Source organism: Vigna umbellata, chromosome 5 (genome assembly GCF_029865625.1).
Source record: "Vigna umbellata cultivar VRB3 chromosome 5, Vumbellata_1.0, whole genome shotgun sequence".
Taxonomy (NCBI): Eukaryota; Viridiplantae; Streptophyta; class Magnoliopsida; order Fabales; family Fabaceae; genus Vigna; species Vigna umbellata.
Genome location: NC_142169.1, coordinates 10,777,987 through 10,791,302, shown reverse-complemented (window position 1 = coordinate 10,791,302; position 13,316 = coordinate 10,777,987). Strand labels below are relative to the sequence as shown.

The window sequence follows — 13,316 nt, the reverse complement described above, 5'->3', positions numbered from 1 at the left end:
CTATGTTCGAATATTTGTAAAGACATTTTTGACATATTAGAAGTGCATGATAAAAATAGAGGTGCAGGGAACTGTTCTTTATGATTGCAGGCCAATATTACTTTACACTGCTAGTACGCAATCTTCTTTAGTTTTAACTACTTTTACGCAGTTATTTCAATTTTATTAAGAAACAATGTCAGTTAATTTAGGGGATTAAAATTATTCTGAAAATATTTTATAAAAGATTTAGATAAGAGTGACAAATTTGAGGGGCTGGAAGGGTTAGATTAGTTCTTTAGTCTTTATGGTATCAGATAGGATAGATTGTCCTGTTAACCCATTTATTTATTTTTGTTAAAAAGATAAAATAACAAATTATATGAAAGATTTTTTTGCATTGTATTATATATATATATATATATATATATATATATATATATGATAATTTTCTAACTTAAATCATTAATATTTACAAATTAAACTTTAATTATTAATTATCATAATGTAATTCAACATGTAAAAATAATAATATTTTTAATTTTTTTTATCAAAAGCAATAATCAAACAGTTAAATATCCAAAAAAATATTTATATCATTTAAAAAATATATATACATCACGTAATTGTCATCGTTTTTGTTAAGTACTGCATATTTGATTTTATTAATAAAAAAATATTTATTAAATTACTCTAACACAAACATGCTCACATGCTCGCAAATACATAAAGCATCTTTATTAAGTGTTGCTGTAAACAATATCTTGTGATTATTGGGGAGTCATTTGTCCTATATATACACTTATATTGATTATCTATTATATGCTTATATTTTTTTTCTCATATTCTATATGCATAAATGATTAGCTACATAGCATGATAAAAATTCATTGATCGAATTTATTTGTTGAATTATATTTTGCAAAGTATTGGTTAAACATCAAAAAGGGAAAGATTAAGACAAGATTGTGTAGGAATCCTTTATTTTGAATTTAACAATTTTTTTATCAAAATTATGTTTATCGCAAAGACCGTTTTGGATAACTTGTTAAACGTTATCTGACTAAAACTTATTGTAAACCATATAGTAAACAATGTATTGTTTAGATCCTATGTGCGTAATCATTAAAAGAATAATTATTTTTTACAAGGACGAAAGACTTTATTAAAGTTCTTTACTGAACCAAAAGGACCTTAAGAGATACATGAGTTTTACGAGGAATGTTTACTTCACTAGTGCAAAAACAACTTATAACATCATGCGTTCAACGTTCAATCACTCAATAGTGAACCTTAATAATGATGGGTGACATTTTTGTAAATAAATGCAATTATTAAACGTCGTTTAGAATTGCAATTCGACGTAAAAAGATATAAAACGTCGAATGTGAGAGCGTTAGACGTCAAAAGGTTAGTGAATTCAATAAAAATTTGAGTGAGATATTTTCACTTTATCTTAGCGTGTGAGACCCTCTTCTCGGTTCAAACTTTTTTCAAACAAAGTTTGACGACCATACAAAATGAAGGAATAAATAACAATGTTTTTTTTTTTCATTTCATATGCTTTTAAACCATAAAAGGAGTGATATTAATTAAAAGCAAGTGTAGTTTTGATAAGATTGATTTACAAAACTTTATGTTCTCGTTTTGTTCAATATGTCATTTTCTTTTTTGGATAACTATTTTTTTTTATAATAAGTAGGTGCCTAAGATTATTTTATGCATATTCGCCTTTTATAAAAATAAAAGTATTGCCATAAACTGATTGTTGTACATTCACTGTTTTTTGTTTTATTTTACTCATATGTTGTTCATTTTACCGAGTCACATTACATTGAGCGACATGTATATGTGATTAGAATTTACTGCATTTGATATAAGTGATATCACGCACTTGCACATAAAAAATTACAGAACCTTCCATTGTTGTGTGTTGTATTATTTATTTATTTTAATTAAAAAAAACAAGGTTATGTTCATGGTAGTAGTTTTTCTATAAACAACTTTATAAACAACTCTATTTCTAGTAGTTATGATTCAAGGACAAAACAAATGAAAAATAAATTTTTAAAGTATAATCTTAATAAATATTTAACTTATATAATTTTAGAGATATGAAAAATATTCATAAATCATATAGAAACATTATTTTATGTCTTACTAAAATACTATTAATAGTAATAAACAAATATCAAGCATACTCAATTATCTCTCTCTATATATATTTGAATATATATATATATATATATATATATATATATAATATATATATTATTATGAATATATATATATATATATATATTATGAATATATATATATATATATATATATTCATAATAATATATATATATATATATATATTATTATTAACATGTAAAAAAGTTATTTTATATACGTTACGTATTAAAGTACCATTAATTAATGTTATTAAAATAATCTTTTTTGTCTCTTTCATATAGGTTTATTTGAATGAACTTTATTCAAATTTATATGACTCATTTTTTATTTTCATCTCTTAAGTTTTAAGCCAACACTTTACTGTCATAAAAAAAATAGGTAATTATGAAACCATGCCAAGTTTCTCCAAACAAATCATAAGTTGTTTTTAAATATACAAATAGTTACAAAAGTTTACAAATAGTTTTGTAACCTGTAAAACTAAGTCAATACATGTTAATTTATATTTAAATACATTACCAAACCCCTTATACATACAACAAAAGACAAACAACATCAATTAAAAATTTAGTTATGCCAGATATGTTATTATTTAGTGATTCATCGTATATAAAACTAGTAATTAATTTCATATATGTATAAATTTACTTCCTTTAAAATTTGAACGATACAACATCGTCTTCATCTAAGAACAAATCATGGCCAAGATCAAAGCATTATCTTTTTGTTATATGTATCCATTTTTTATTATCAATGTTCTATTACTTTACCTTTTCATTTCCATGTTATCAAATTCACAGTTCTCATTATATTTTAAGTTATCTACATGATTATCAAAAGATTGATCCTATATACACATATTTTCATGGCTAATGGCAACAATTTATGTGTAGGTTAATATGCGGAGTATCTCTAAAGTAGCTTTGATTTTATTATCAATAATGATGTTGCTTTCTGACACAACCCACTCAGTTGTTTTAGACTCTAGTGAAAATCATATAAAGTCAATTACTTTTTTTCTCTGAAAAATTTGAAGTGGGACCAGGAAAAATTGCGGTGAAAACATTATTAGAGATTGACTTTCCAAAGGGTCATATTGGGGTCAAGAGTTTTGATGTTGAAGTACTTGATGAAGTTGGTAATTCAGTACCTTTGTATGAAACTTACCTTCATCATTGGTTTGGTGTAAAATATATTGAAAACATTACCATGTCACACAACATTAAACAATCTCATGACCTTCGCAATGGTATCGAATTTGAAAGAAATGATGGTGCATGCCAAGGTTTTTTGCTTCCACATTATTGGGGCTTGGGAGGAGAATCACGAGGAACACATTCAAATCTTTCAGATCCTTTTGCTGTTGAATTAGGTAATGCTACAAAAATAAAGCGTGGGTTTAAAGAAAAATGGTTGTTTAGCATAATGGTTATTGATACACGTTGAACACATGATAGAAAAGGTTGTACAGAGTGTAGGTGTAAGCTTATGAATCTCCCAAAGGACTTTTACAATGTTACGACGGGCATTAATGGTCAATTGTTGTCTAAAAATTATAAAGGAAGACTCTTTTGTTGTCAAGATAAGGTACAATGCAAATTAAGAAATGGTTTTCGTGGCCCAACAAGAAAGCTTTCCCTAAGATACAAAGTAAGGTGGGTTGATTGGGATGAACACCAAATGCCTCTTAAGTTCTACATACTTGATTCAACTGATCGTGTGAGATCAAATGGTTCTACACCAATTCATGATTATCAAGTAGATGATTTATTCAATACATACTATACTTTACAGATTATTAGCAAACTTTTGAAACTAATTTATTTTCTAAACAAAAATATCAGGGTATTAATTGATTTTTTCATCCGTATGTGAGTAAAATAAATTCCTCAATTTTCTATAGGTAGAGTATACGATCCCGAGAAATCATGACAATGACTTCCCTCATGTTAAGAAAGCAAACATCCCAATGATAAAAGGTGGTTATCTTATATATGGCACTGCTCATATGCACACCGATATTGTCAATGTCACTCTATATGGACACGTAACATTTGATATTTGTTGTTCTCAAATACAAGCTTTATCTTGTAGATAAACTTACGTTAAATTTTGCCTAATTCATATATTCATCACGAATAAATTTTGTTGATACCTATATATCTCTATAAGAAATTAAATAGTTTACTGAATAATATATATTTTTATGATTATGCTTAACTTAGGATGGTTTATGCACTTCAAATCCGAAATATGGAACTGGAAAAGAAGCAGGAAATGAAAAGGGTTACCTAGTTGGAATGTCAGTTTGTTATCCAAAATCCGGTTCCATCAAAATCGCAGATGGAGAAATTCTAACACTAGAATCCATATATGAAAACAAGTTTCGTACTGGAGCAATAGGGCATTTCTATATTTACTTGGCAGAACAAATACCAAACAAGTACTTGAAAGAAATTTGATGTGAAACTAATTACTTATCATTATGTAATAACTTATATAATTAGTAGTATAATTGGAATACATCAATACCAATTCTAGATCATCATCACTATGTGTATTAATCTTGTTTTATTTTTAATCCACTAGTTGTGTTATGTTTTCACTATTGTGTTCTCTTGATGGATTATATGGTACATATGCAATATTTTTATGTTAATTGAGCTTATAAATTAAAAATAAATATTTTTGTGAACAAAGTGTCAATCTAAATCTATTAATAATACAAGACTATGTAGAGTTAATTGCAAATCACACTAAAGTGAAGAGGAAGAAAAAAAAATAAATACAAAACTGGACATGAATAAATTTTCTTGTATTATGCAAGTTATTGTTCTTTTACATCTATATAGAGTTTCATATAATTAACTTTTGTAAAAGGAATCAAAATATCTAGGATGATTATTCATATAGATAAACTTATGTTAAATCTTGTGCACTTCTTGTATTCATTAGTAATACATGTTTTAATAAATTCTATATCCTTCTAAAAAATTAACTATCTTAAAATTAAGTTTTGCATACTTAATTTAGGGGATAGTTGTAATACACAAATATCAATTCTGAGTTATTACTATTTGTATTAATGTTGTTTTACTATTAACCAACAACTTAGTTTATGATGGTGTTATAGTGTTTGGTTGATGCATTGTTTGGAATTTATAAATATTGTTATGCTAATAATACACAAAGAAAAATGTAGCCTACTAATTTAACTTATAATTTAAAAGATGTTGTGAACCATGATCAAATTTGAATTTGACAACAATAAAAGGACTTGTGAGACTGAATTGCAAATCCCACAAAAATGACCATGAAGAAAAAAACTAAATAAAAATTTGAAAAGGAATAAACCATCATCTTTTATTACACAAGTTAAATATTTTTTCTTTACTCCTGTTTAAATAAATACATTTTTTTCTTAATAATTTTAGTGTACAATAATATTGTAATTGATTTATATAAGATATTGAATAATTCAATTTCATATAAAAAATTGTAATGTCGCAATACCTTCTATTGTTTATCTTATGTATTGAAACTACTTATGAATATTCTTACAACATGGATAAGTTAAAATCCTTTGTAAATAAACTAATCAAGTTACTACTATTAACTTGAATAATCAAGTAGTCCTTATAAAATTTCCTGTCATATATTTTGAATTTGAATTATAAAATCTTAATTAAAATTATTTATTTTTTCAATTTGTGAAATATATTATTTAAATCATATATCTCTTATAAACCATAAAACGCTAATTTGCGAAAGAGTTTCAAACATGCTAATTTGTGCAATTCATTTAAATTTATATTTTAGAAATAAAATTTATTTACATTAATAAGTTCGTACTTAACTTTATTTAGATTTTACTTTAAATTGATTTTTTTTATTTATATTTATATTTTAAATACTTCTTTTTAAATAATTTTATTTAAAAGTTAAAAAATAAAATACGTAAGTATCTATAGATACCGGAAATGATTATAATAATGTCAATTTAACATACTACAGATTGAATTTTTTTCAACAGGGGATGGATATTAGGTAGACACCGAGTGTACCAAACTCAATTCGCTGTTATTTAATGAGAGACTAACTCCTCTCACTCACAATAACATGCCTCCTTTATTCAATATTATATCTATGTCATTCTAAATGTTTTTATAATAATATATTAAAAGAATCTTTCATTTGATGTATGTAATTCTTTTTTTCCAAAATTACCTATCAGTATAAATATTTCCTTTATATAAAATATATATACGAGTGTTTCATTCAATTTTTATTTTTTTTTTATTTTTTCACATTCAACAAACTAAACGTAATTTAAAATGTATTCAGAGAATTATTTTTTTATATCATTTTAATTACAATATCTTTTAAAATTTTAGAAAAATGTGGAGGTGACAAAGTGTTTTTTCTAATAATAAATAATAAAGTAAATTGTAGTGATTTATGCATTATTAGTTTCAATAGAAAAGTAAAAAAATACTCAAGAAATATCTTGGAATAATAATATGCATGTTTGTTATCTATGATGAACATGCATTACTCCTGTATGTTTGTGATCTATGTTGATGGACATACATTTAAAAGATTAACCCATGTTTTCTTCTTAATTTAAAAGAAAAAACTTAAAATGAAAGGAGAAAAAGGACTATTCACTTGGAGGTGTGATAAATAAAATTAAGCTATGAGTTTGGAATGTTTCTTTTGGTTAGAGATTTGAAACATAATATTAATATTTTTGTACTGAGAATGATTTTTGTCAGTATGTACAGCATGTGTGGAGATACTTTCTGGTTTTCTATGAATTATTATTTATTTGCTCTTATTTAGATAAACTTTATTGCAAAAATTGTTTCACTACTTCTTTTGTTTCTCTTATTGGCGCCATATTTACCAATTTGGAAACTCCACTCTGATACTCTTCCTATTCTCAATCTGTTTGCTTTCCAACCATGGTTCCTTCTTCCAACTCATTCTTTCTCTCCTTCACATTCGCATTATCACTTAGTGGGCAATAGATTGATCTTGGTGATCTCCAGAGAGCAAATAGTTCATTTGGGTTTTGGCGTTCCTGCGTCCTTTGAGAATACAAGAAAAAAGTGTTCCTTTGTTTTGTTTCGTTTTTTTTTGTTGTTGTTTGAAAATGTATCAGGCTGTTGCTCGCCGGACTCGAAGCAAGAAACCTTGGGTGGTCGGTGGTGGTTTGACAATGGGTCGGAAAAGAAGAAAGGTGGATGAAGAAGATGATGATGAAGTGATTTGCTTGGGAGAAAATTTGGAAGGGGAAGGGGCTGCAAGAGAGAAATTTGCATCTGCGTCTGGGGCTTCATGTTCATCACCAGATGATATGAAGAATGGTTTCGCGTATTTGGGAGAGACTGAGGATGATCCTGATCCTGATCCTGAAGAGGTGGTTGACCTCGAAGGCCATGATGGGGCTGAACTGAGGATTGATGAGTGTTACGAAACCAAGGGTTTTCAGGTTAAGGAGGAAGAGAGGGATGAGGAGGGTGAAGGTTGTTCTGTAGCAGCTGTGAGAGCTGATAAAGGTGAGAGCTTTGATGATGATGAATACGGTACTAAACCTGAAAAGCCGGTTGTTTTGTTGCCCGATTCATTTAGGGGTGGACGTAGTAGTTCTGATGATGGATATGATTCGTTGTGGTCTTCAACGGAGAGTGAGGATGTTGAGACTAGTGACGATGATTTTAAGGTTGATGAGGATGATGATGATGATGATGTTGAGAGTGAATACTCTAGCAGTGAGGAGAGTGATTCTTCTGAAGATGATGAGAGGAGGGGATACAAGATGGTTAAGGAAAGAGTAAGAAAGGTGGTGAGTGAATCTGAGAGCAGTAGAGTTTGGAGAAGGAAAGGTGAAAGAAAGAATAAGCATGTAGAGAAAGAGTTGGTGGAGAAATGGAATGGTGGTGATTGTGCTAGCGTGGCTTCTAGTAAATCAGAGATCAATAAGGAGGAAACAAAAAGGGCACAAGAGAATAAACAAAGAGCAAACAGAGTAGAGAATGTCAATAATGCTGATCCTGAAGTTTTGAGTGATCAGGGGAAAAGTTCAGGTCTCTATGTGTCTTCTGATGATGATGCACTAGAGGATAAGGAGAAAGGAGTGAGGGATCATAAAAGGGTGTTTTTTCAAAACGAGACAAGATATTCAAATGTGATCAATAAGTGTGGGAAAAATAATAAGGTCAAGGCCAATGCTAAAGAAACTGGACATAAAGATGAGCTGCATGAAATGCTGAGGATGTCATCGACAACAAAGAACCACTGTTTTGAATTCTTCAATGAATGCTTTAGGGGCAAGCGTGATTCTGCTAAAGATGTTTCAAGAGATTTGGATAAGAAGGTTGGTGTTGATGAGGGTCAGACTCGGCCATTTGGTTCAAGGGAGACAATTTCTTTAAACTGGAACTCCATGATGAAAGAAAAACCTGTTGAGAAATCTGAGTCACAGCAAGAGTTGGATATGCTGTGGGAAGAAATGGAGATGTTGCTTCAAGCTGAAAAAATTGGAGTCCAGGTAAATTTTAGACCAAACAAAAACTGTAATATAATATTAGTTCTTGTCATTAGATTTTAGGAATTCTTAAATTTGAAGTTACACACTAACTTTGTATAATCGGCAGAGTGATAATATAGAGATAAATGAACCAAGAGAAATCGAAGAAAATCCAGCCATTCGATGCAAACATGACACCATTTTTGATGAGCAGATAGGGATTCACTGTAGATGGTGTGGTTGGATTGAAACTGAAATTAAATATATCACACCGCCATTTGTAAGTTCCTTTGAACTTGGATGATTGTTTGTTGAAAATATTTTCCACTTCTTTTAATGTATTAAATAAATTTTAACTGGCCCATCTAGAGTACTTTCTTTCCACATGTGAACCTAGACATAAAGGATGATATTTTTATTTTCCATTGAACCATGATGCTCAGTATTACTAATTGAGTTTTCTTTCGTATGTAAAAACTGAAACAGTGTTTGACTAGTGTTGGAAGCGTAGGGGTTAGATAAACTACTTCTGCTGTGATTTTATGTTCTGGTATGATGTGAAGTTCTGATGTGTGCGTCGTTGTGTGCATTGCACATAATGCAGATAGATTCTGAGAGATATGGCAGAAGGGTGTCGTCTGGTGGAGGGAACAGCTCGCGACTTGATGGGGTTCTCTTCAGTGAATGTGGTGAAGAGTCGGAAGCAGTTAGGTCTCACAATCATGGCACAGTTTGGGACCTTACTCCAGGCATAAAAGAAAGCTTATTTCCTCACCAACAAGAGGGATTTGAGTTTATTTGGGCAAATTTGGCAGGAACCATTGAACTTTCAAAGTTGAAGATGGTTGATCCTCAGAGTGAGGGTGGGTGCATAGTTTCTCATGCTCCTGGAACTGGAAAGACGAGGTTGACCATGGTGTTTCTGCAGACATATTTGCAGGTGTTTCCTAAGTGTTTACCCATTATCATTGCTCCTGCCAACATATTACTCACTTGGGAAGATGAGCTGAGGAAGTGGAACATAGGAATTCCATTCCACAATTTGAACAATGCTGAATTATCAGGGAAGGAACATGCCATTAGGGAAGTTGATTGGTTATTCAACCAACAGCAAAAAAAGGATGTCATAAGAATGGTGAAGTTGTGTTCTTGGTACAAAGAGAAGAGCATTCTGTTAATCAGCTACAATCTTTATGAAAAGCTAGCCGGGGGAAAGTCTGAAGGAGATGGGGAGAAAGAGAAGAACAATAGAAAGAATGGAAAACAGAAGAAAAATAGAAAGATCGTAAAAGAGAAGAAACGTGTTGAAACTGAATTGGGAAATGTTCTGAGAGACTATCCTGATTTATTAGTTCTTGATGAAGGCCACACACCAAGGAACAAGCGAAGCTGTATTTGGAAGGTTCTCTCAGAGAGTAGAAGTCAGAAGCGGATCCTTCTTTCAGGGACTCCTTTCCAGAACAATTTTCTTGAACTCTACAATATTTTGTGCTTAATGAAACCATCTTTTCCTGACAGCATACCGCAGGAACTCAAGAAGTTCTTGAAAAACAAACTGATACAGGAAACGAAAGCTTCAAAAGACGAGAGTTGGGAACCCATTTCTGCTGGAAATCAAGCCGATGAAAAGATAAACCAGCTAAAGCTGCTGATGAATCCCTTTGTTCATGTTCACAAAGGTAGTATTCTTCAGAAGAATCTTCCTGGTTTAAGAGACTGTGTGCTGGTTTTGAAGCCAGAATGCTTGCAGAAAGACATTCTGGAGAGCATTGATTGTTCTCAAAATGCACTTAACTTCGAGCACAAGTTGGCCTTGGTCTCTGTTCATCCCTCCCTTTTCCTAAACTGTGCTCTGTCAAAGAAAGAAGAATCTGTTATTGATTCGGAGCTGTTGAAAAGGATTAGATTGGACTCTTATCAAGGGGTCAAAACCAAATTTCTGATTGAGTTTGTGAGACTATGTGATGCAGTTAATGAGAAAGTCCTTGTGTTCAGCCAGTTCATTGATACCTTATGCTTGATCAGGGACCAGCTGGAGTCAGCCTTCAACTGGAGTGTGGGAACGGACGTGTTGTATATGCATGGAAAGCTTGATCAAAAGCAAAAGCAATTTCTCATTCACAATTTCAATGATGCAAATAGCCAGGCAAAGGTGTTGCTAGCTTCTATAAAAGCATCTTCTGAAGGCATTAACCTGGTTGGAGCTTCAAGGGTCGTGCTTGTTGATGTTGTTTGGAATCCCTCAGTGGAAAGGCAAGCTATTTGTAGAGCATATAGACTTGGACAGAAGAGGGTTGTTTATACTTATCATCTTCTTGCACAGGGCACCCCTGAATGTGCAAAATATGATAAACAGTCAGAGAAGGACCGCTTATCTGAACTGGTATTCTCAAGTAGGAATGTTGAAAATGATAAGCTTGAAAATGTTGGAGTGAAGTTTGAGGATAAAGTTCTTGATCTCATGGTTCAGCATAACAGTCTCAAGGACATATTTGGTCAATGTCTGGTTCAACCAAAGGACAGAGATTTGGAAACTTTGGGCCCTTAATGCTCCAAGTGTTGGAATTTTTTCAAGTTATTCTTGGATGATTGGAAAATTGTTTTTGCACAATTTATTTGATACACAAATTTATGACTGCCGCAACTGCTGCCATTAGTTGAAGACGGGAGTTCATGATTTAGTTTATTCTATCATGTTTGTTTCACAGTTTATGGGAATTTGTTGGATTAAATATTTTTTTTTCCATAATTCACGTAACATTAAACATATAGAAATGTTCCCTAAATGTTTTTCTTGTTCGATTATATAATTTTAGTTTTTGATAATTATTGAATTTTCGTTTCAGTTTTTGATAATTGAAGGGTATAATGACATTAGTATTTTCGTTGAGGTTTGCAGAGTACAACACCCCAGAACACTTTCAGCAATTCTTTTGTTCATGTTTCTTTTCCGATGCCAAATCTTCTTTTAATTCGGCAATGAATTGTTAAGTGTCATTGAGTTGACTACATGTTTGATTCCAAGACTGTGATAGAATTCGATGAATTTTATGTCTTTCATTGTCGGGTTGTTATTCTAGCGAGGGTTCCGACCCACTTCGTGAAATAACCTGATCGAAAAGAATTCTACACAATCAAAACCTCGTGAAACGTTGAGTATGCTTGATTGTCCTTTTCTTCCCCCTTGTCCCATAATGTAAGTTTTGATGGGTTGCGTGCATTTGGCTTCAATGGTCAATGTACTCAAACACTCGTTGACATGATAAGAAAATGTTATAGTATCATGTAACTTACGAAAATTTCCTGCAAAAACAAAAGCGCATAAAAAATGTTAGTAGTTAAATCAATAAATTTAGAATCGTGAAAATATCAAATGAATCAAGTAAAGCAAGTTTTTATATATAACAAGTGAAAATATCCAAAGTTATTTTTGCACATTTTGTCTTAACATAGAAGTATCCCTGCTAGTGAGGAGCTTGGTATAGATGTATTAATTCCTTTTCTAATTTGCTTTAGTTTTAGCATAATGATATTTTGAATTTTTTTAACATTTTAACTCTGTCACTAAACATTGATTGATTCACATGGTCAAAATTAAAACAAAAAAAAAATGACATGAAAAATACAATTTAGGAGTTTCAACTTTGTAGTTTGTCTCATTTGGTTCAAAATTGCTTTCGGGGAAGTTGTTTTTGTTGTGCGAGTTCTTTGTCGGAGGTGTGCCTTGCGATGGATTTGAAGTTGGGTGTTGTTATCAAAGTTGGTTTTGGTTGTGGGTGTCGTCGTTCTCACCTTATGTTGGTTTCGAATTTGTGTGTCGTTATCGAAGTTGCTTTTGGTCGTGGGTGTCATTGTTTTCTCAATCATTGTGGTTGTGCCGTTCGTTGGCCATCGTGGTTGTGGTGTTGTGGGTGTGGGTGGGTTTTGTACTCTGGTTAAGGTATATGGGTCCTTTTTGTCAACGTCATTTTTTTTTGTTTTTTTTACTCTGTTTTTAATTTTTGGAATTCTTTATTTGTGTACTCTAAGTATTTTTGAAATGGATAAAGTTGGTGAACATAGTGAACCTGGTTTGTGTGACTATACTATAGTTCCAAATAGTTTAGGTTATTTTTGTATATGAATAAGAACAATATATTTTTATGCAGTTAGTTTAGACATTCTTACAACACAATTTGTAGGTGGTTTGAACTAAAGGATGAGTAGTAAACAAAAGAGTTATATTAAGAACACAACTTTTGGTTGGTTATTAGGATTGTCACAGTCTATTAAGATAAGTAGAAATTTTCTATTTGAATTATGATAGATGTAAGATCCAAAATAAATTCGATAAGATGACTTTTATTTTACATTTTTGGTTTCATCATTCCTAAAGTCCCTATTTAGATTGAGAATTTCAAATAAGTCCCTATTTGGGTTGAGAATGTCAAAGAGGTCCCTTAATTTTTTCTCGTCATAAATAGGTTCTTATTTTGGAAAATTAAGATTTATTCGAAGTTACTTTCACATAACTTGTCTATTCTTGTTGAGGTATCGAAAGCACACACATCTATTACAAGAGGACCAGGTCAGAAACTTAATCGCTAGGGAGTTTCTGGTGTTGCCGGGATTTCACTCAAAGAAGTGA

The 13,316-nt window shown here is 31.0% G+C and overlaps 1 protein-coding gene and 1 pseudogene across 2 annotated transcripts; both read left to right on the top strand.

Moving 5' to 3' along the window:
* Window positions 1-3,056: 3,056 nt before the first annotated feature.
* LOC148197677 (uncharacterized) lies at window positions 3,057-4,619 on the top strand (annotated as a pseudogene).
* Window positions 4,620-7,064: 2,445 nt separating this feature from the next.
* Window positions 7,065-11,505, top strand: LOC124827703 (SNF2 domain-containing protein CLASSY 3-like). 2 transcript variants are annotated; one of them, XM_047300818.2, is made up of 3 exons: window positions 7,065-8,710; window positions 8,817-8,969; window positions 9,294-11,505. In XM_047300818.2, exons 1-3 carry the CDS (start codon window positions 7,313-7,315, stop codon window positions 11,235-11,237), a joined length of 3,495 nt encoding a protein of 1,164 aa, XP_047156774.1. In that variant the 5' UTR covers window positions 7,065-7,312; the 3' UTR covers window positions 11,238-11,505. The 2 variants fall into 2 exon arrangements, with proteins under 2 accessions (XP_047156774.1, XP_047156775.1); XM_047300819.2 differs by lacking the exon at window positions 8,817-8,969.
* Window positions 11,506-13,316: the final 1,811 nt, after the last annotated feature.

What these genes read in the sequence shown, in the direction of transcription:
- LOC124827703 (XM_047300818.2), top strand. Translation starts at nt 7,313, where the DNA reads ATGTATCAGGCTGTTGCTCGCCGGACTCGAAGCAAGAAACCTTGGGTG. An exon ending in CTGAAAAAATTGGAGTCCAG is followed by an intron (nt 8,711 to 8,816) that starts GTAAATTTTAGA and finishes TATAATCGGCAG; the next exon opens with AGTGATAATATAGAGATAAA. An exon ending in AATATATCACACCGCCATTT is followed by an intron (nt 8,970 to 9,293) that starts GTAAGTTCCTTT and finishes CACATAATGCAG; the next exon opens with ATAGATTCTGAGAGATATGG.